The sequence below is a fragment of the Colletotrichum abscissum genome (genome assembly GCF_030869225.1).
Source record: "Colletotrichum abscissum strain IMI 504890 chromosome Unknown Scaffold_17.1, whole genome shotgun sequence".
NCBI lineage: Eukaryota > Fungi > Ascomycota > Sordariomycetes > Glomerellales > Glomerellaceae > Colletotrichum > Colletotrichum abscissum.
This window is the reverse complement of record NW_026850065.1, coordinates 635,183-656,796: the sequence shown is the minus strand read 5'-3', so window position 1 is coordinate 656,796 and position 21,614 is coordinate 635,183. Positions and strand designations below refer to the sequence as shown.

At 41.1% G+C, this 21,614-nt stretch overlaps 4 protein-coding genes across 4 annotated transcripts; 1 reads left to right on the top strand and 3 right to left on the bottom strand.

The window, feature by feature from the left end:
* Positions 1–845: 845 nt before the first annotated feature.
* Positions 846–2,040, bottom strand: CABS01_07882 (myo-inositol 2-dehydrogenase; the record flags this gene model as incomplete). The annotated part of the gene is made up of 3 exons (XM_060541244.1): positions 846–1,571; positions 1,651–1,935; positions 1,999–2,040. 3 exons carry the CDS (start codon positions 2,038–2,040, stop codon positions 846–848), a joined length of 1,053 nt encoding a protein of 350 aa, XP_060402744.1.
* Positions 2,041–3,231: 1,191 nt separating this feature from the next.
* Positions 3,232–4,968, bottom strand: CABS01_07881 (hexose carrier protein; the record flags this gene model as incomplete). The annotated part of the gene is made up of 2 exons (XM_060541243.1): positions 3,232–4,395; positions 4,471–4,968. 2 exons carry the CDS (start codon positions 4,966–4,968, stop codon positions 3,232–3,234), a joined length of 1,662 nt encoding a protein of 553 aa, XP_060402743.1.
* An 11,916-nt stretch (positions 4,969–16,884) lies between these two features.
* CABS01_07880 (uncharacterized protein) lies at positions 16,885–18,229 on the bottom strand (the record flags this gene model as incomplete). The annotated part of the gene is made up of 4 exons (XM_060541242.1): positions 16,885–17,256; positions 17,324–17,704; positions 17,786–18,060; positions 18,181–18,229. 4 exons carry the CDS (start codon positions 18,227–18,229, stop codon positions 16,885–16,887), a joined length of 1,077 nt encoding a protein of 358 aa, XP_060402742.1.
* Positions 18,230–19,210: 981 nt separating this feature from the next.
* Positions 19,211–21,443, top strand: CABS01_07879 (uncharacterized protein; the record flags this gene model as incomplete). The annotated part of the gene is made up of 4 exons (XM_060541241.1): positions 19,211–19,227; positions 19,517–19,644; positions 19,901–19,974; positions 20,331–21,443. The coding sequence occupies 4 exons, from the start codon at positions 19,211–19,213 to the stop codon at positions 21,441–21,443; spliced, it is 1,332 nt and encodes a 443-aa protein (XP_060402741.1).
* Between the last annotated feature and the right edge of the window lie 171 nt (positions 21,444–21,614).

Here is a 21,614-nt window from a genome sequence, read left to right as displayed (position 1 = left end):
GTGGATATTTGGATAGTTTGTTTCGAAGTTGTACTATCATTGCAAAAGACATATAGGAAGAAGTATTTCTACAGCCACAGCAGAGACTTAAAGCAGATTGGAGTATCCATGTGGTCATCAGGAGGACCAGTGCAGCTCGTAAATGTAAGGTGCCGGAAGGTGCTCCTCCTTGCGGCCGACACCAACGGAAATACGTTCTCGGCAAAGCTCAATCTAACAAAATGGTGTGATGGCTGCTGACGGAGGATCCGGTTGAATATAGAAGAGAGCCGTTGCTGACGCATCATGATCTTGTAGAGGGCCCAAACTCATCGGGCGTCACAACCTGCAGGTCGGTCCTAACATGGTAGTATTTGGATTCGTGCTACATGAAGATGCTACTCGAGGAAAACTCCTGAATACGGTCTCAGAGGAGGGAGAAAACGGACAGATGATTTCGAAATGAGGTTGCTCTGCTACTGGTAATACAGTCGGGGATGACCCTGAGTTGGGGGGGGGGGGGGCCGGGCGACGCTGACCGGAAAAGTGGACCGCCTCAGCACCGGAGCCCGGTGAAGTGGAGTTTGGGTGATCGGCGAGCGGGAGTTGGCCGAGGCCGGAAAATACGTATCATTCCCGCACTGCAAAAGGTAGGGTATCTCCCGGTCCACTGAGCTTTGAAAGTGTGTGTCAACCGTTGGCTTGATCTCAATCCCCACTGAAATTCGCCTTTCGAGCGAGCGCGCTTGCCTCTAAGTTATTCTTGGGACTCGAAGCCAGTACCTGAGTATTCGAACTTTCTATTTAACTAGAGCATGTATTGCAATTGTTCCAATCTACCCAATCATGGGACCCCCCTCTGTCCTCTAGATACGCTCTCCCTTTTCATTAAACCTCTGAACCTCTCCTGTGAGAAGAGCGTCCTGCAAAGCGCGGCCAATCTCCATAACCTTGACACCCTTCTCAAGAGGCAGCGGAACTGGCTTGTTCCTGAGAACCGACTCAGTGAACTCATTCGCCTCCAGCGCAAAAGCGTCTTCAAAGCGCTGCCAGTACTCAGGCTGCACCTCATTCCGGATACCAAGCTTATCCGCGACAACGACATTATTGGCCCTCGGCACAACATTCACCGAGACTTTCCCCTCAGTGCCCGTAATCTCGGTACACACGTCGTGACCGTGGGCCTGCGTGCGCGAGCAATAAAAGTAGGCAATCTTGCCGCCCCAAAACTCAACGACGCCGACGCCGTTATCGACGTCGTTCATCTGCGCGAGCTCCGGGTGGTGCTGCAGCGTGCCCGTCGCCCAGCACGACTTTGGAATCGGGTCAGAGAGGTACCACAGTGAGAGGTCAATGTCGTGGATGGCGCAGTCGACAAAGATGCCGCCGTTGCGCGGGGCGTAGCGCACGAAGAAGCCGGTGTTGTCGAGGAGGTCGCACGTGTTGGAGCGAACGATGAAGGGGCTGCCGATGGCCTTGTTGTCGAAGATCTTGGTGGCGGCGTCGCGGTAGGAGGCATCGAAGCGGCGGGAGAAGCCGGCCATGACTTTGAGGTCTGGACGGGCTTTGGCGGCGTCGACGCAGGCTGCAATCTAATATGACGGAGAGAGATTAGCCCCAGGCCCGGGAATTATGTCTGTCAGGTCGCAATGGGATGAAAGCTGATCGTACCTCATCCATCTTCGTACTCAAGGGCTTCTCACACAGCACGTGGAGACCCTTCTTAATAGCTGCTAATGTTTGGCTTGCGTGGACATCGGTGCTGGTGGAGATCCACACAGCTTGAAGCCCCGGGTGGGAGAGCATCTCCTCATACGAGCCGTACACTGTGACGTTGAACTCCTTGTATTCCTCAAAGGAGCGCGCCCAATCCAGCTCGTGGGCTTCGGTACTACAAACTGCCACTACAGAGGCTCTCGGGACGCGGTAGATGAGGTTCTGAACATGGCGACGACCCTATGTTTGTTGTCAGCCGGGGCTCTTTTCTTCGTGTTATTGTGACGAATAAGAATTTCTGACCATTCGTCCTAATCCTGCCACTGCGATTCTGAGAGGTTCCATAGCTGCTGATGTGTTACGAATGCGACAGATTGTGGGTGTTTCGAGGGCGAAGGTCTGGCGAGTTGACTTCTTGATGGTGCGATCAAGCCTCTGGACTTCATCTCTGCAGATGCCATGCTATTTATCCTCCATGGACCCAATACCATCTACTGCTCACGGCGAGAGGAATATGAATTCCGTCGTGAACCCGCCAGGAAACATGTCGAGATGCCTTTGCGACGTATCAAGGCAACTGACCTCGCGTAGATATTTCCTCTCCTGACGAAAAGAGAGATTGAGACGCGAGTACAACTCTCGGTGGCGCATAAGGTGCGAGGGCCACAGCTCTCCTCAAAGCTCTCCCCCGCATCATGGGGCTACCTTCTTCCACGCCGTCCGAAGAAGACCGACGGGATGAATGAGTTTATCTGGGGAAATGGTTCAGTTGGCCCCTCTTGAGGGGCCAGCCTGGTCTGTCTGCCAGCGTGTAAGTCATTGGAGTTCCTTCGGCCATTACTCGGTGCAGCCGCCCCTTCCCCCGCGTACGGGGATGCATGATGGATGTGTGGAGGAGATTGGGGTGATGAGGGGAAAAGGGCGGGCCGGTCGTCGATCAGTCCAAGACCATCGCCGACGCCTACCAAAATAGGCAATTTCGTCTCTGTTCACTAGTGAAAACGAAGTCTGGCTAGAAAGTGTAGCGTTTCAGGAGCAACCCAATGACGAGGGGTGAAATGTAAGCGGCGTCTCCAGGATTTGTGCAGTCGGATATCTGCCGGATTGTGAGTGCCGTGTCTTCTCTGTCCTTGGCCGGTTCCTTCAAGTTCCTGTGGCTGAAAGGAAGAATTTCAGGTTGTGCCGCGATTCAAGTCAGTTAACGTGTTCCTGACATGTATGAACGTGCCAATTTCGGCCAGGAACCCGCATCCTGCTGAGACCACACAAGGGACAAATGGCTCAGTGTTGCCATAGCACGCCCTTCCGCTGGCCACTCAATAACGCCACATTAGTGCCATAGGCAATTCAAAGATTGTTCTGATCAGTGTAAATCACTTCAGGGGAGAATACTTGTGAGTTTGAAGTGGTATCTTGATATTCATATCCCATAGCCCGTAATCGTACTAGTAAATGTACAAACGTGATCAAAACAAAAGCCTGCCTAGAGTGATGCCATGAGAAACGCCTCCCGTAACTAGATGTTGCTATGCTTGATCAAACAGAGTACTTGGCTCCCCCAACACCAGCACCGCCTTGCGGTTGCGCACGCTGAGCAAGAATCTGCTGCCTGATGATATCCTTCTCCTCCTGCGCAGAAGTATCCTTGAAAACCTCGTCCATCTGCTCTAGCGTCCTGCCCTTGGTCTCCGGGACGAGGAAGAAGGCCCAGACGGAGGAGAGGAAGCACCAGGCTCCGAAGAAGACATAGGTGCCGAACCCGAGCTTGTCCATCATGGGCGGGGTCGCGACGCCGACGATGAAGTTGAAAAGCCAAACGGTTGCGGTAGCCAGGGCGACACCTTTGGAGCGGTGTGAGTTGGGATAGACTTCCGCCGGGAGGGCCCAGCCCAGGGGGGAGTAGGAAACTCCATAGAGGAGAACGAAGAGGAAGGCCATAGCGACGGCGGCCCAGCCCGCAGCGGTATTGGCGCTCCAGTTCTTGGAATATACACCTGTGAGGATTGCCATGATGCCCCATGAGGTGCCACCGCCCAGACCACCGAAGATTGCCAGCGGTCTGCGTCCCACTTTGTCGATAACGAAGAAGCACACGCACACGGCGACGAGCTGTAGGACGTTGAATACACCGGACATGACGAGCGCCATCTCCTCCGATTGTCCGAGGGACTGGAACAAGGTCGGGGCGTAGTAAATAAACGCGTTTATTCCGCTTAATTGTTGGAATACGGCCACGCCGACGGCGACCGCCGTACGACGCCAGAGACGCGGGGAGAAGAGGTCCAGCCAACCAGCGAGTTCGAGTCTCAGGCCACGCTTTCCGGGATGGTACTTCTCCTGCATGATCTTCTGCACTTCGACCTCACTGATGATGCCACGGTGCTCAGTCTGAACGCGGTGGTCGTCGGCGGGCAGTCGGCGGAGGCGGACGAGGGAGTCGAGAGCTTCCTGGGGCCTATTGACGAGGGCGAGCCAACGAGGAGAATAGGGGTAGAAGAGGATGCCGATGCCGAGGCCGGTCGCGCAGACCATCTGGAGACCGAGAGGGAGACGGAAGGCGATCTCACCGGTCATGTGACGGGTTCCGTAGGTAATGAAGAAGGAGACGACGACCCCGAGTACGATGGAGACAGATTCGAGCACAAGAAGAGTACCTCGAAGGTTAGGTGGTGCAATTTCGGAAATGTAGATTGGAGAACCCTGTCATCGAGATTCGTTAGCCAGCGTTCATTCTCACCATGAGACAAGACGGATTCAAGAGAGACTTCAACTCACCATTGCAAGTGTTCCGACGCCGATACCACCGATAGTCCGGCCAGTGACCAAAACTCCATAATTCGGCGCAGCGGTCTGCATGATAGCACCAATGTTGAAGATGACCACAACGGCCGCTAGCGCCCTCTTACGGGAAATTTTGTCGGCCAGCGTAGGCATGAACAAACATCCGAGGAACGCACCAAACTCGAGCATGCCCGTCATGAAGCCCTTGCCGAAGGGTGTTGCGGCTTGTGGGAAGACGTCGTGGAATTGCTTCATGACGTTGATGATGGAGATAACGCCCTGGTCGTAGCCAAAGGAGAAGCCGCCGAGCGAAGCCAGGAGAGCGGCGCCGCCGACGTATGGAGAATCGGCGAGGCCGCGGAAGCCACTGCGGCCGTAGGATACATCCTCGGCGGGGTTGAGGTTGATTTCGACATTGTCGATGAAGTCCTCGACGTGTTCAGGGTTGTCGAGGCTTTTGGCCTTTTTCAGGGAGTCTGAGCTGGTCGCCATGGCTGCGATCCGATGGGTGTTGATGCGTGCTCTAGGGAGGAATGAGGATGAGACCACGGAGATGAGGCAATCACAGCCGCGGAAGGTAGTATCTGAGAATGGATGATGGGGTCAGAATGGGACGAAGATCAGAAGTCAGCCGAGACGAAGAGGCTCTTATATACTAAATACTTTTCTGGGGGGCTTGGTGTTGAGAACTAGGTAGATGGACTACCAACGGGTAGCGCAGTATTAGACCGGGACACGACAAGAACCGGATTTCTGGGGAACCCCATCCGTTTACAGACTAGGGGGGCTCCTGCAATGTTGTGTGAGTGACTGAGGGCGTCGAGGGTTCGTGCCAGGACTATCTGTCAATTTCCCGGCGACGACAGACTGCGGGCAGCATTAACGCTCTCCACCGGCAGAGTGGAACACACGGCCCTCAGGTTGCATCTCTCCCCCACGGGGAAGTGTGGAGTCTCCCTCCATGTTGTGCAAACCTTCGAAGCCTTTTTCGGCGAAGGGCATGGAGAGGAGGGTAACGGTGGGTGGTGTGGGTGACTCGCACGCACTCGAGGCTTCGGTCTGAAAGTGGTGAGCAAAGAAGGCAAACAGTGGGCTGAGAGTCAGGACCAAGACCATCATCAAAGACAGCGAATATCTCATTGGTTAGACCTAGGCTTAGACTGCCTGCGGGCTGCGGCTGGGCGTCATGATAGCGGTCTTTTGGCCGAAGGGTTTCCTTTTCAGGAACCCGTCGGCGATGAGGCCTTGCCCGCCCCCCTCAGCCGCCCCGCGACGCTAATGTCCATTCTTAGTATAGTGCTATATTCTGACTTTCTGAGACATCAAAGGAGCCCGGACAGGGGTGCTTGGTTGGCTGGAGTCGGGGAGTCGGGCGCTGAGTTGATGAGACTTTGCCAAGGGGGATCAATAATGGTCCGCTGAGCACCCAACCAATGTTGTGGACTTGTTGTCAACTTGGAGGAAACTGGATTGAAGCGTTTGGTTGTTCTTAATCAACCTGCGATGACGACATGGGCTCCATCTTGCCAAATGTGTTTTTTTGCTAGGGCCGGGGTTAGTCGGGATATAATCCCGCGCCCGTCGAGAGAAACCGGAGCCTCTTGCCCCCCGGGGTTACATCCTTGGAGTTCATCGCTCTGCTTTAGGCCATTGGAGTACGGAGGTGCGTCTCAATAGTCCTTGCAGTTGCTACCAAGACTAACCCCTGCCACAGACAGGGGAGTCGACAAGGGGCTAGCTAGGGTATATATAAGCAGCAGAATTCGGCCACTATAATTATTATTAATTATCGTCGATTTTATAATAAAAAAGCGTTAATTAAGGTTAATTAGTAACTATTTAATAATATAATCTAGCCTATCGACCTTCTTTATATTTATTACTACCCTCTAGTATAATTATCTATTTAATATAATAAAATATCCTTTCTATTTATTTTTAAATTTCCTTTAATAATAATACGTATTAGCACTCTTACTAACGACGTATTATTTTTACTTAGGACCTAAGCGCCCCCTTTTTAATAATCTATTTTTTTATTTATAACTAATAAAGTTTAATAAGATTAAGGTTAGGTAAATTACCTAGCTAGAAAAGCTTTATAATTTTAAAAAAGCTATACGTATAATAAGTAAAGTAATAGTTATAAGTAGGCACCTTATCCTCTTATATAATTAGATTACTATATAATTTTTTAACCTAAGGGAATAATTTAAGTAATAAGATCTCTTTATAATATTTATATTAATTAATCCTACCCTTATTATTCCGTACTAACTTACTTAATTTCGTATTTTAATTAAATTAGGGCTTATAACTTAATAAATTCCGTAAGCTTATTCGCTCTATACTACTCTTAATATAAGAGATTAGGCTATAAGTACTTAACTAGCGAGGCTATAATATAGGTATAGGTATATTATAAGACTAAAGCTTATAAAGTCCTTCGTAAGGGCTCTACTTTTTAAAAAGTTCTTTTATAATACGAACCGTATACCGTTCGCTAAGTTATTAGCATTTTATTACTAGCTATATCCCGAATCTATTATAATTACTCCCCCTTTACGTAACTTTAGTCCCTAAAGTTATTACGTAATATCTTTTTTTAACGTTAATAATAAAGCTATTAACGTCGTTATTCGTAATAAATTCCGTAAAGCGTTAATAATATCCTTTTTTACTTAAGAATAAGGTATTGTTCCTATCTCCTTATCTAACGGATACCTTATTATTATTATTTAGTAATAGCGCGCTAACTAGTTACTAAGTTAGTAGTATATATTCGTAATAAAGTATTCTAACTATTATAATATATAAGAGCCCGCCTAGCCTCGTAGTTATTATTATTACTAGGCTATTAAGTATAGTAAAAGATTTTTTTCTTATTACTAGTCGCGTATTTATTTTTTCTTCCCCCCTTTTATTTAGCAACCGTTTTATAAATTCTTTCTTATATAACTATACTTTTTTTTTTACGATATTCTAATTCCGTATCGTTTCTTAATTATAACTCTCTTACTATACTATCGCTAAGTATTTACTAAAATATTTACTATTTTACATATCTAAAATATACTTAATATAAAGTATAATCCTAAAAAGGGCTTCTATAATCTCTATAATAGTACTCCTTATATATACTACTTAGCTAGTATATATTATAATATTAACGAGCTCGTTTATATTACCGGCACTTACGTTACTAAGTATATTATTTATTAAATTAATAAAAAGAAGTATTCTATTATAAATCGTCGAGTCCTCGCTAATCTATTACTAAAATATTAGCTAATAATATTTCTTAGGTTCTTAAAGAGCTATATAGCGCCGCTTAGTTTACTTAGAATACCCTTATAAAGTTTTATAATACTAAGGAATAAGGTAGCCTTAACTCCTATAAGCGCGGCTACGTTTTTTATACCTTTAGCTATATTATTAATACGTAAGAGAAGGTCGCTACCTATATTGCTAACCTATCGGTAGGTAATAAAATAAAAAAAGTCTATTTTAAATAAGCTACTTTTTAAGAGCTCGTTACTAATTGCGAATATCTAAACTTATTAATCTCAATTATAATAAGTTATTAGTAATCGTTTAGCGAATTTTCTTTTTATTAACTTAGATTTTTTTTTTAAGCTAGTATTTTTAATATTAATAATAAAACTAAAATTATCTCCCGCCTTAGTTACCTCTAGCTAGCTTATTTTTATAACAATAGCTATATAACCGCTTTATAAAATAACCTCGACGCTCTAGCTTAATACTATAAAAAGATTCCTAAGGGCGTTATTATTACGTATATCTAGGAGTTTTTTACTTTCCTTACTTTTTATAAACGTATTACTAAGTTCTTAGTAAATAAGGTACTTACTTATATTATTACTATATATAACGCTACCCCTATTTCCTATAGTCCCGAAACTTAGACTCTTATTAAAAAGCGTGCTTTTATTATTAACTATGTTTTTAATAATAATAACGAGTAGGACGATTTTAGATTTAAGTTTAATAAACCTTAGCGCGAGGATATTAAGTTTAAAGAGCTTGGTAGTAACTTAAAAAATTCTTTTTCTTAGTATTATAATAAGCGCCGCTACTTTAACGTTAATAACTTATTAATACCTACCCGTAACGCTCTTTTTAATATAAATAAGGGTACCCTAGCCCTTAGTTATATTATTTTAGATTTTAATAAGGCTAGTATTATGCTCTTCTTACTTTAAATAAAGGCTTTATAATAGCTTAACGAGGCTATTATTTATACTAAAGTTAAAGCCGCGGGTCGTAATAAGTAGTTTAATATTAATATATTCTTTACGAATATTAATATTACTAAGGCCCCTTAGCTTAATTAGGATTATAAGAGCGTTACCTCGGATAACGTCCCCCTTCCCTAACCTGTTACTAATAATAATAGTATTATGCCCCCTACTTTACCTCTTATTCCCGTTATACTTCTTATTATAGCTCCCGTTATACCTCTTATTATAGCTCCCGTTATACCTCTTATTATAGCTCTTATTATACCTCTTATTATAGCTCCCGTTATACCTCTTATTATAACTTTTAATAATAACTAAATAGTAAACGCTTTATAAACCGCTATTACTAATATATATAATACTTTATATAACTTTAACTACCTCCCTCTTACCCGTTATAATATTAATAAAGTTAACGGCCTTATTTTAAATAGTTAGCTAAGTATGCGCATAAAGCCTCCTCGCTTCTTACTTACTAAGCGGATTATTATCGCTAATTATTAAGCTTTAGAAATATATACTAGAGCTACCGCTACTATTACTAATATTATATAAGTTATTCCTTTTATATAACTAGATTTTAGCAATCTCTTAGCGACGTATTACTAAAGGTTATAATACTATATTTTTTTCTTAAAAATTGCGCTAGGCTAAATAAAAAAGGTTTTATAAAGTATTATTAATTAACTTATTTTTAGCGACTTTTTATTACGAACTTAACGTTTATTATCCTATTTTATATATACCCTTTTCTTATAGCGTTCAAATCTTTTAATTACTTTTACTACCCCTTTAAAATACTTAATAAGCTCTTATATATTATACTTAGTAAGCTACTTAGCCTATTTAACAAAATATCGTAAGTTTTCTCCCTCGCTTTATATTATAACGATTTCTTTAACTTCTTAAACGTCTTACTTAACCTCTAACTCTAAAAGATTTACTATTTAGTTACTAACTATTTAGTAATTTTCTTATAGCTTAAGCTAAGAAACTAAGAAAATATTATATATTCTCTAATACTATTCTGGTAAATATATTTAATAAGCCTATTTTCTTACCCTTTTAGCTATTACTACTTTAATATATCTCGGTACTAGTTTATTATTTTTAAATCGTATATTTTTTATTAATAAGCTAACGACCTCTCTATAATTAAACTCCTTTAGGGTATATCTTTTATTATAAGGAGCTACTTAGTTCTTAGAGGCTTATGCTTATGCTTATATAGCCTAGGCCCTAATTTCCCTAATTTTCTAGACCCTTTCCTAAACCCCTTAGATTATAGTCTTATAATTAGGTATATATTTAACGTATTTAAAGTAGTAGCTATATAGTATTATATACGGGGATATTTTTATAATAAAGTATTAGTTATTATTATATATAAACTCGGCCTCTTTTAACTACGCTACTTACTTATTTAGTAAGCCCTTAGTATAGATCCTTAAATACTTTTTTAATATTTAATAGGTCCGCTCTATTTAGCTATCTATTTATAAGTAATACGTAATAGATAGTTAGTAATATATTACCCGTTCCTTAGTAAACTCTTTTTAAAATACGCTTATAAAAAGCTTATTTTTATTTATAATAATATTTTTTAGTATACTGAACTTATATTTAACCTCTTAGTATAGGATATTTACTATTTATATTACGTTAAGTATTTTAATAATAAGTAAGAACTTTGCGAACTTTATTATGTAATAAATAATAACTAAAATATTATTATACTCTATACTATTATTATAAGCGCTCGGTAATAGCCCTATAATAAAGTCTATAAATATTTCTTAAAATAAATATAAGAGTAGTAGTAGTAATTATAGCTACCTATATAGCTTATATTTTAAGGTTATAACTCCTAAATAATACTTATAGTTCTTAATATATTTTTAAATATCTTATTAAATATCTTCTTAATAGAACTTCCTCTAAATTAGCTCGAGAGTTTTCGTAGTTCCTATATAACCTACCCTATAGTTATTATAGTATTAGTAAAGGATTTTTATTTAAAAAGACTTTACTTAAAGAATAATAAGTCTTTTTTTAAAAAATAATATACCCTATTTATTAAGTAAATATATTCTTAGCTCGCTAGTCGTAGCGCGAACTCTTATTAATTATAATATATAGAACTCGTTTTTAATTTATAATCCTTTAATAAGCTCTTTAATTTTTAGTAAGAGATAGGAAGCGAATACCGTTTTACCCTTTATAAGCTCCTTTATAATAGGATATAAGATATATTATTTTAATATAATAACCCTAGCTCTATCCGACTCCTTTTTATTTTTATAAGACCGTTAACGAGTATTTATTAATAACTCTTTTATTTTTTTATTTTAAGTTATTATAGTAATAGTTATTACTATTTTATTAGTGCGCCCTATAGTACGCTATTAATATAAGGGAGAGGGTTCTCTATTCTTAGAGCTAGTTAATATTTAGCTAGGATTATAAAAAGAGGCCTTAACTACTTAAACGTATATTTTAGTAATATTATTTTATCTTTTTAAGCTAATTATCTTTTACTAAACGTTAGGTAGTAGTTCGTTAATAAGATATAGCTTTTAGGCTAGCGTAAAGAGGACGTTTTTATAAAATACTTCCCCCTCTATATAGTCTAGCTTCTTAAATAGACCGTTTACTAAGTTCGTTTTCCTTAGTTAGTATTTTAAATTAAAGTTAAATATTAATAGTTTATATACTTATTTCGCGAGCCTTCCTTAAAGGTCCTATACCGGTATACTAATTATTCCCTTAAGTATTTAGTAATTTATTAGAATTATAAACTTTTATAAAAGGCCCTAGAAATAGTAAGCCTAGTACTCTAGCCTTTTTATTATAATAAGTAATTTTTATTAGCCCGTAGCCTATCGCTACTCCGTATTTAAGAGCTTCCGTAATTAATAAGTAACGGGTTACTATTCTTTATTAACCTATTACGATAAAATTATTATAATAGTTTTAACCAAAGCGTCGGTTTTTACTTATATAATATATTATAAGTTTTAGTATATAAATACGGTTACTAAAATAAAAGCGACCTTTAGCTAATTAAATACCTCGTTTACTTCTTTAGTTTATTAGAAATCCTTTATTTACCCCTTTTTTATTTTTAGTAATGCTATTATTAATATAACGATACCTAAGTATTTAGTAATAAACTTTTAATAGAAGTTATAAAACCCTAAGAATACTTAAATATCCTTAATAAACTCTAGCGCCTTTTAGTTAGCGATCGTTCGTACTCGTAATAAGTTAATCTCGATTCTTTTTAGTATAATAATATAACTTAAGAACTCGACCCTTTTTTAATAAAACGAGTATTTCGATAGTTTAGTAAAAAGCCTGTATAACTATAGATATTAGAGGACCTTTTTAATATCCTCCGTATACTACTCTTTTATTATTAAGTAGATTATTAAATCGTTTATATATACTATATAATAAGTATTTAGTAAATCGGCGAGCGCTTAGTAAATATATGCCTAGAACGTTACGGGTGCGTTTATTAATTTAAAAAGTATAATAGTATATTTAAAATAACCGTATTAGCTCCGGAACGCTATTTTCTATTAGTCTTTTTTTTTAATTTAAATATAGTAGTAAGTATCCCTAATATTTATTTTTAAGATCTATTTTATTTTACGAAGCTTATCTAAGAGCTTACTAATAAGCGGTAGTAAGTATCGATTTTTTATAGTTACCTTATTTAGCCCGCAGTAGTTTATATAAAAGTATAGCGTACCGTTTTTTTTTAATATAAAAAGGATTAGTACCCCTACTTTACTAACTAAAAGTATAATATAACTATTCGCTAAGTTTTTAGTAATATATACACGAAGCTTATTAAATTATTTCTTACTTAATAAATAAATAGGACTATATAGTAGTTTAGTACTTAGAACTAGGTTAATTAAGTATTCTACCCCGCTATATAGCTACGGTCCCTTTACTAACTACTTATTAAACGTCTCTACTTCTAATTAAAGTTCTAGTAATAGACCCCCTTATAGTTTAGTCTCCGTTACTTCTATAATACTTCCTATAATAATAATATATAGTACGTACGCCCTCTTATAATTCTTAATAATATTACAAGCTATCGCCTCTAGTTTAGTAACTAAAATAGGCTCGTATAACTATATATTTGTCGCTATATTAATATAAATACTCTCCTAGCCTATTAATAGTTATAATAATAAGAAGTCTACTATTCCTTTATTTTTATTAACTACGGCAAATAGTTACTAAATCTTCCTTAGCTACCTATAGTAGTTAATAAAGAAGAGTATTAACTAATAAGCTTTCCCCTAGCCTACGGTTTTACCCTAAAAGTCCTTTAATAAGGGAGCTATAGTAGTAGCTAGGGTTAACCCTAAGTAGGTTATAAGCCTAGTACTAATAATATCTATCTTAAAGTATATATTTATATTAACTTCTATTAGCTTTTTAGTAATACTTCGTAAAACTATTACCCTACCCTTTGTAATTATTCTTATTAATACCCTTTTAATACTTAGCGTAAGTATATAGGGTATATTACTTATACTTACTTATTTTCTAACGAGTTAACTTTTATAATTCTTAGCTTAGTAATAACCCGTTAGATAGTTACTAACGTTAGCTTTAATTAGGGGTACGTTAGCTTATCGTTACCCCTACTTCCTAACTTATTTTTTTAGTACTTACTAAATATATAGCCTATTTTATTATATATAAAGTACTTAATATTATTATTACGACGCTTTTATAATAGCTCGGTACGAATATTTTTATTATACAGCTTTTATAATATTACTCTTAGTAAATCCCTAAAGCCTAGCCCCTTAGAACTCTCCCTACTCTTTTTTTTATAAAAAGGGGATATTTAACGCAGTTATTTTAATAACGGATATAGCCTCTTTTTACTATCTTTTTATAACTAGTCGCCGCCCTTTTACTAATTTAATAATTATAGTTTATTAGCTTCGTAAACTATATTACGTACTTTTTTAATTAAAACCCTATAATAAATTAAATCGTTTTATAACTAAAATAGTAGTTTAAAAAAGAACTAGTATACTTCTATTTTTAAATTCTCTATATTTTTTATACCTAGGTTATAATAAATTGCTAATTACTTAGCGAGGAACTAAATAGGGGTTTAGCCCTTTTTTAGCCTCTTTATCCTTAGCTCTTTATAGTATTCTCGTTCTTAAGTCTCGGGGTTTACGTATTATTAATAAATAAATATTAAAAAGTCGCCTTAAGAGAGGGGATTTTAAAAGCTCTTTTTATAATTACGCTATTATGTTTATAATAATAGGGATATTTTAAATAGGGCCTATTCGATATACTATTTTATAGTACTTTTTATACGAAGCTTATTACTTACTTTTATAATAATAATCTAATCTATTACTTAGGTACTCGTAAACTTTTTTTTAATCGGTTTATAGTTATAAAAAAGAGGCTTTTTATATTTTTATTAACTTAGATACGTCGCTAACTACTTAATAAGCTATTAAATAAGCTCCTCGTATTAACGCCGTTTTTAGTTTTAATTTTTAATTATTATTTTTATCGTTTTATAAAAATAGGTTATTATTAAGCTTATAGGGTTTACTAAACTAGCTATCCTAATACTATCTACGCCTTTATATATACTTTAATTTTATATATTTAGTAATCGGTTATTAATAAACGCCCCGTTTATAACGAATAGGGTCCTCGGGGTATTAATAAAGTAATTAGTTTATAAGGGTAATCTACTCCGATTATCTTCTTTATTTAGCTCTTTTATAAATATTAGTATTTAAGTAGGACTTGCTTTATAATAAGCTCGTTCTCTTAAATAAAATAGGGTTAAGTAGTTAACTCTAGATAGCTATAGCTCGTTAGTACTAACGGCTCTTTATTAATAGCTAAGTATTATTTTATTAACGTTCCGTTCGTTTTTATAATCTATTATTACTTATACTAGTTATTCTATAGAAGTAAAAGCTTTAGAATTATAAAAAATTAGGCTATAAGTACTTAATTAGTAAGGCTATAATATAAATATAAGTATATTATAAAACTAAAGCTTATAGAGTCTTTTATAAGGGCTCTACTTCTTAAAAAGTTTTTTTATAATACGAACCGTATACCGTTTACTAAGTTATTAGCGTCTTATTACTAGCCGTATCCTAAATCCATTATACTTAAGCTCTTATTATTAATATTAAACGGGCTCGAGTTTAGTATTAAGCTAAGTAATCTCTATTTTAGTAACCTTTTTTTTAATAATAGTCTTAGGAATTTAATAATAATACGGCCTTTTTTTTTTTATATATATAAAAAAGTCCTAAAATATAAATTTAGAATAACCTTTTTACCTCTCTTATATATACTATTTAATATAGGCCTTATCTAAGTAGTACTAGAGTTTATAACTACTACGGTAATAATTAAAAGTAATTACGGTCTTATTTAACTATATAACCCGTTTTTAATTATTAAAGGTCTAGTACTAATAATCGAAGTATTACTTAAGTCGCTCTTATTATATTTTTTTTATTAAGCCTAGCTTATAAATTAGTTTAGTTTTATAAAAGCCGTAGTAATAAAGGATTTACTAAATAATTATTATTAATATATTAATACTATCGTTTTTTATAAAGTTTTTAATAATATTAGTATAGTTCTTTTTATAGCTATATTAATCGTAATAAACTTTATAAATAATAATATTATTAACCTCTTTAGTTTATTTAGTTAAGTAGCTACTTCGGGGGGTATTTTTATAATAAATAAGTTAAATTAAAAAAGTAGGAGTAGCTAAGTTAAATCCGTTCTTTTTTATATAAGTAAGAACGTTAAAAACGGTACGGATTAAAAATCTTAAAGCTTAAGATATTTATTTAGTAATTTACTTAATTATATAACTTTATAGAGCTAAAATTACTATCTTAATACTTAGATCTAGCTTCTTTTTTATTAGTATCTTAGGATCTATACTAAGGGAAAAAAAAGGGCTCTAGAAGTAGTAATTTAGCGAGTTTAGTAATTTTAATATTCTTATAAGCCTTATAATAATCGTAATAATAGTATATAAGTTAAAGTAGTTATTATAAGTAGTACTAAGGTAAAAAGTAACTAAAGTAGGTTAAAAATAATCCGTAGCCTCTGATTAGTCGAAATTAGTCGTAATTATGGGTCTAGGTCTTAGTAGTAACTATAAGGACTATTAAGACGTACCTCCGTAGGTGATCACCCTTGCGGACTACATAACCCGCGGGATTCGATTTCCGACAACACGCATACTAAATGGGACCTCTTAAGGAAGGGTTCATCCCCCAGCATTTCTATGGGCTCTGAATGCGATGAGAAGCTTCTACGAGGCGCCTTGGTCAACTTCCGACAAAGATCAACCAAATGTGAGTTTTGCTAGGAGTGAGTTGCCCTGTTGGAGAATCCCGCGGGTTTCTGTCCAATGCGGCGGTGTCAGACACCACCAACAACGAATCAGGGAATTTCAGGCACGAGGGTGCCAAGGACTATCCCTACTCCGATCCCTCTCGCTCCCGAATAAGTAATTTCCCGACTTGCTGCTTTCGATTTCGTAGGCCTTCCAACGTGGAATCATGGGTATACAATCTGTTCGAGTTACAATTGGTAGACGTGGGCGATGATGGGGTCGACTGGGGCTTTGAAGATGGATCATTCGGCCAAACGCCAACCAGCTGAGAGCTCAGGCTCTCGCTAATTGACATTTATGTGCTGACTGAAAAGGGAATTTGAAACTACGTCATTCATTAACCAGGGCGCATTTGATTGTGGATTGCGATACTGCGATTAGAACGCGCGTGAAGACCAAAGAAATAGATCGAAGCCGAGTCAATTATTAACTCACTGGCCCCGTGACCCCAGAACCCACCCGATATCATGACAAGGGCGAGATAATGACGAAGAACCACGTTTGTTTTCACTATCAAACGTGTCTAATTCGAGCACACATGCCCCCCACGCAACTATGAACATGCAAGATTTTGAAACATCGTCAATTCATCAAAGTAAAGTAGCTCTAATGTCGTCACCAAACATCAACGCGCCTACGTTCCCATCCACTACATAAGACGCACGATTCTATGCTCATTTTACTCCATCTCGATCTCTACAGCTTAGCACTATCAATGCGCTTGCCTGACTCATCGAAATCAATCTTCTTCCCAGTGATCAAACTCTCCTGCAGCGCGCAACCAATCTTGACGGCGTTGACAGCACCGGCGAGTTTCATGGGCGGCTCGGTGTTGTTCAAACAGCATGCCGTAAACTCGTTTGCTTCGGTGATGAAGGCCTCGCGGAAGCGGCCGTAGTAGTCGGGAGGGATCTCGCGACGGATACCTGTGGGCTCGTAGAGGTTGACGAGGTTTAGCTGGGGCTGTGTGTTGACGGCGACCTTGCCGCTTGTGCCAAAGATCTCGGTCGTGTCTTCTTGGCCGGCGGCCATCATGCGGGAGCAGAAGAGTTGCGCAATCTTTCCACCCTGTAGTCGCATATGATTAGCTTATGTTCCATCTACCGCAAAGTCTAAGATTATCGGGAGAACTTACGTAGAACTCAACGACAGCGACGGCGTTATCCCTATCATTATGCTTTCTCAGACCCTCTTGCACAGCTGTGATACCAATAGCAGACACGCTCTTGACGACGCTATCCTCGCCGAAGAACCAAAGCGCTAGGTCAATGTCGTGAATAGAGCAATCGACAAAGATACCACCGCTGAACTCGGCGTAGTCGACGAAGAAGCCGGAGGGGTCGAGCTTATCGCAGGTCTGTGAGCGGAAGACGGAGGGCGCACCAATGTCGCCGCGAGCCACTCGTGTGAAGGCGTCTCGGTAGGATGCATCGAACCGGCGTGAGAATCCGCAGATGACCTTTTGGCTGGGGTTCTTGATGAGGGACTTTTCGTACGCCGTGACGACGGATTGCGACTGTGTGACAGATGGCAATTAGTCTCCTGACTCTGCTACTTTCAAGGGGTGGCATGGAGTGGATTCTAAGTATGAACGTACGATATCGACGCTTGTGCTAAGAGGCTTCTCGCACAGAACGTGTAGGCCCTTCTCGATGGCCTTAATGGCCTGCTCGGCGTGTACCGTGGTGGCGCTGGCGACGATCACAGCTTGCAGTGTCGATTCCTTGCGCAACATCTCGTCGTAGTCGAGGTACGTTCGCAGAGGGCCAAACTCTGCGACGGCGGCATCGAGTTCAGCTTGCACCGGCGAGCTGACGGCGATGAGGTCGGCCTTTGGTGTCAGGGTCGCAAAGTGTCTGGCGTGTCGCAAACCTATTTGATTCAATTGTGGTCAGCCCATGTAGGAGTCGCTCGAGCTCAGCACTAGAGCTTGCTTCTTCGCTGAGGTAGCTATGAGAGCTACCCCTCGGTGGAATGAGGGGCGAGACATACCCATGCGCCCGAGTCCGGCGACGGCAACGTTGAGCTTTTCTCCGGCCATGTTGTTTTGATTGCGAATATTTCAAGAATTGATGTGTTTTTGGGGTTCAAGAGAGTCAATTGAGTTTCAAATCTCGCAATTCGTCAAGGTACAGTATGGATAAGAGGTAGAGAGACCACAGCAATACAGCTCAACTCTCAAAGTCGAGGAGCTGTGGGTGAATACGGTCTCTTTTATCATCGGCGACTCCTGCTCTTCTTGGTTCCTTCTGGAAAGTCCCTATCAAGCCAAATGGACACGTCTGAACGACTCGTTCCAAGACACCGAACGCCATCCCAACGCCGGCGGGCAAGAGTCTCGTAGAGTCCTCCAACACCTTCGAAACTCGGCATCTCCATCGGCGCCTCTTACCGGATACGGTAATCAATCACTGTCGTCCCCAGATTTAGATCGCCTCCCCAGAGTTGGCGGCAACTTTGTGGGGGAAGAGGGCTTGAGGGTGCGGGGTAGTTTGAACACATAAGACCGGTTGGTCCTATTTTCTATGAAGAGTTACACCGCATGTTTTTGGGTATTTGTCTTTTGTGCTCTCCGAAGACCGAGGGCGCTTAATGCACGTTCATCTTTGTGGACTTGAGTTGTCTGTTTGCGCCGGCCACGTTTCACGGGACCAGACGGATGCATCGGCGAAGCCAAGTTTCTCCACACGTCTGAGATTACTTCTTCCAGCAAGCGTCGCCGATGCTCCGCTTCTTTCTTTCCATCCTCCTACTCTCTGTCCGCCTATCTTGGCCGTCGCCGACGATTTCAACTCCCCACACCTCCTGAACCACGGACCACAAACCAGGCGAGACTTGCCCTTCCGAGTTCGAAGAGGAAAACGACATAATATCCCCATCCCACCGGCCGGCGACAACAAGCAGGTGTCACTTTGTCAGATCAATTTTGGAGGGCCAGCAAGCTGTATCCGTAGCCGTGGTCAATCTGCGTCAGCAGTGCCCCGCGCTCATCCCCGCGGGAGATGCCAAGCGCCACGAAGCCATGTGCAAGATGCAAAGGTATGTGCCCGGGCGCGCGCGTGCGCGTGTCTCCATACCCTCGTGACCTTGTTCAGGGTTCCACTGGTCTGACGTCAACTTATCTGGGGTAAAACAGAGCGACATGAGAAGTGTAAGTTGCGTAGAGTTTTATTATCTGAAGCAGTGTTGCCGGGGTTGAGACTGGGGTTGTGATTCTTAGTCGGAAATGATCACAGTTCGCAACCTTTGGCAACTCATCTGAAGTCTATCTGGGTATCTGACAATGATTCGATACTTTAGGCGATGACCAGCAACCCCGTTGTAGTAGATGCGAGAAGCGCAACGTCGAGTGCTTCCGTCCTGAGCGACGACCTTCCTTCCGCCAGGGTTCTACTGCCAACTATGACGGGGCCTTCTCCCGGGAGCAGCGCTGGGTGAACAGTCGGCCTCGAGCTTGTAAGTCTTAGCTACCTAGAAGAGAGTTACCCTGGGGCGATGCCATCGATCTCGACATTCTGACTGGCGTATAAGTCCGATTCGACAGTCGAGCCCCGAACAGCACTCCTACGCTGACTCAGGAGAAGGACAGCAGCAACGACTCTCCTGCCAGTCATGAGCCATCATTGCCAGATACTCGGGTTGCTGCGAGTGCCATCTTACACGAAACTAGTCGAAATCTTTCCGAGGCACCGGTGCTCGTGAACCATGATAGGGGGGTCGAAGACACTCTACCACCAATACCGACGCCTACTAAACGTCGAAGAACCGAGCCTGCGCCGCAAGATGGTGGACACTTTTTTCCTGCTTCGCCAGCTGGGTCAGGAGCATCAGGGGCCTCTCCCTGGTCAAACACAGCTTTGTCAACTGGGAGAGTGCGATTGAGAGAAGACGATATATCAATTCACAGTCCTCATGCCGTACCTCAAAGCGTCGACCACTTTTCTCCTTCCGCCGGAAGTTACCACACCACGACCCAAGACCATGATCTCGTGGGGAATATACCAAATGCTCCACTACCCGAGGGCATCCAAGAAGCTTGCCTACTGCGGTACTTCGTAGAAGAGCTATCTCAATGGGTTACGTGCCACACAGTTGCAACGGTACCTAAGAAAGTACAATCGTTAACCTTTTCTCGCGTGTAGTTCGACCTCTGCGACGAAGAGAGGCACTTCCAGCTCGTCGTTGTGAGACGCGCACGCTCGTGCCAACCCCTCCGCGACGCCATATTCGCCGTCGCGGCGCGCCATTTATGTCGACATCCCAAATTCCGATCAGAGCCAGGGGGTGGCGGTGTCGTCGTCTACCAGCGCCAGCTTCTCCCTGACCTCACGCCGCAGAGTGCCTTCGAGTATATGCTCCGCTGCATACCCGCACTGCACGAGGTCTCAAGCACGCAGGACGAGGAATACCGCGAGAATCTGGCCGCCGCAGCGCTCATTCTTCGCCAGTTTGAGGAGATGGATCCCGAAGAATCCCAAAGCGCGCCGAGTTCAGATTTTGGGACCGCAAACGGGGACGGGAATGGGACAAGTTATGGCAATGCGAATAGCAATGTCAACTTTATCGATATCACAAAGGCAATTTTGAGGGCCGCTCCATCATCGCGATGGTCTGGACTTTTGAGCGCCGTGTACTGGGTGGCGGTGAGGCAGGAGATTTACTTTGCGCTCACGCTGGGGCGATCGCCCCAGATCACGGCAAGGCCGGACCAGGGCCGTGAAGTGTCGTTTGCTAATCGGTTGATATGGTTTATGTCGGAGGTGGCCAAGTGGAAGATGGGAGACAGGATCGAAGGGGAGTGGGGTGAGTCTTTCACTTGTGCTTTTCTGAGAGACCGCAAAACGTCTGGGGCCGAGCTTTACTCCATTACGATGACTGACGTATACCGCCCAGAGAGACTGAGGGTTGAAGAGAGCATCCTTGCAGTCGAATGTACGCGGCAGTTTATACCCATAATGCAGAGGCCAGCGGACAGGTCTCAAGCCGAAATATTCCCCTTGGTCTGGTACGGTTCCGATGTGGAAGTTACTGCGCTACAGCATTTTATCTTGGCAAGGATGATTCTCCTAGCCGAAGATCCTAGTCTACAGTATGCAGACGCTTCCCTGCCTCTCAAAATAGATAGCTACTTTACACTACGCTTCTATGAATCCTTCATGCTTTTTGAGGATTATGCTGACAACTTTGGGCTTCCAGTGGACAAGTCTCCAACCGGCGAGCACATCGAGAGGCCGAACATCAAGTCCGAGAAATGACATTAGAGCTATGTGGTCTAGCTATGCATCATCTAAGAGCACCGCCAAACTTGACCACTGCAGGGATAGGGATCATGTTATACGGGGACTATTTCAACGACCAGTGGGAGAGAGCGGCATTGGTTGGAGTGCTGGAAGAGTGGAAGAGCCATCACGCTTGGCCTGTGAGAA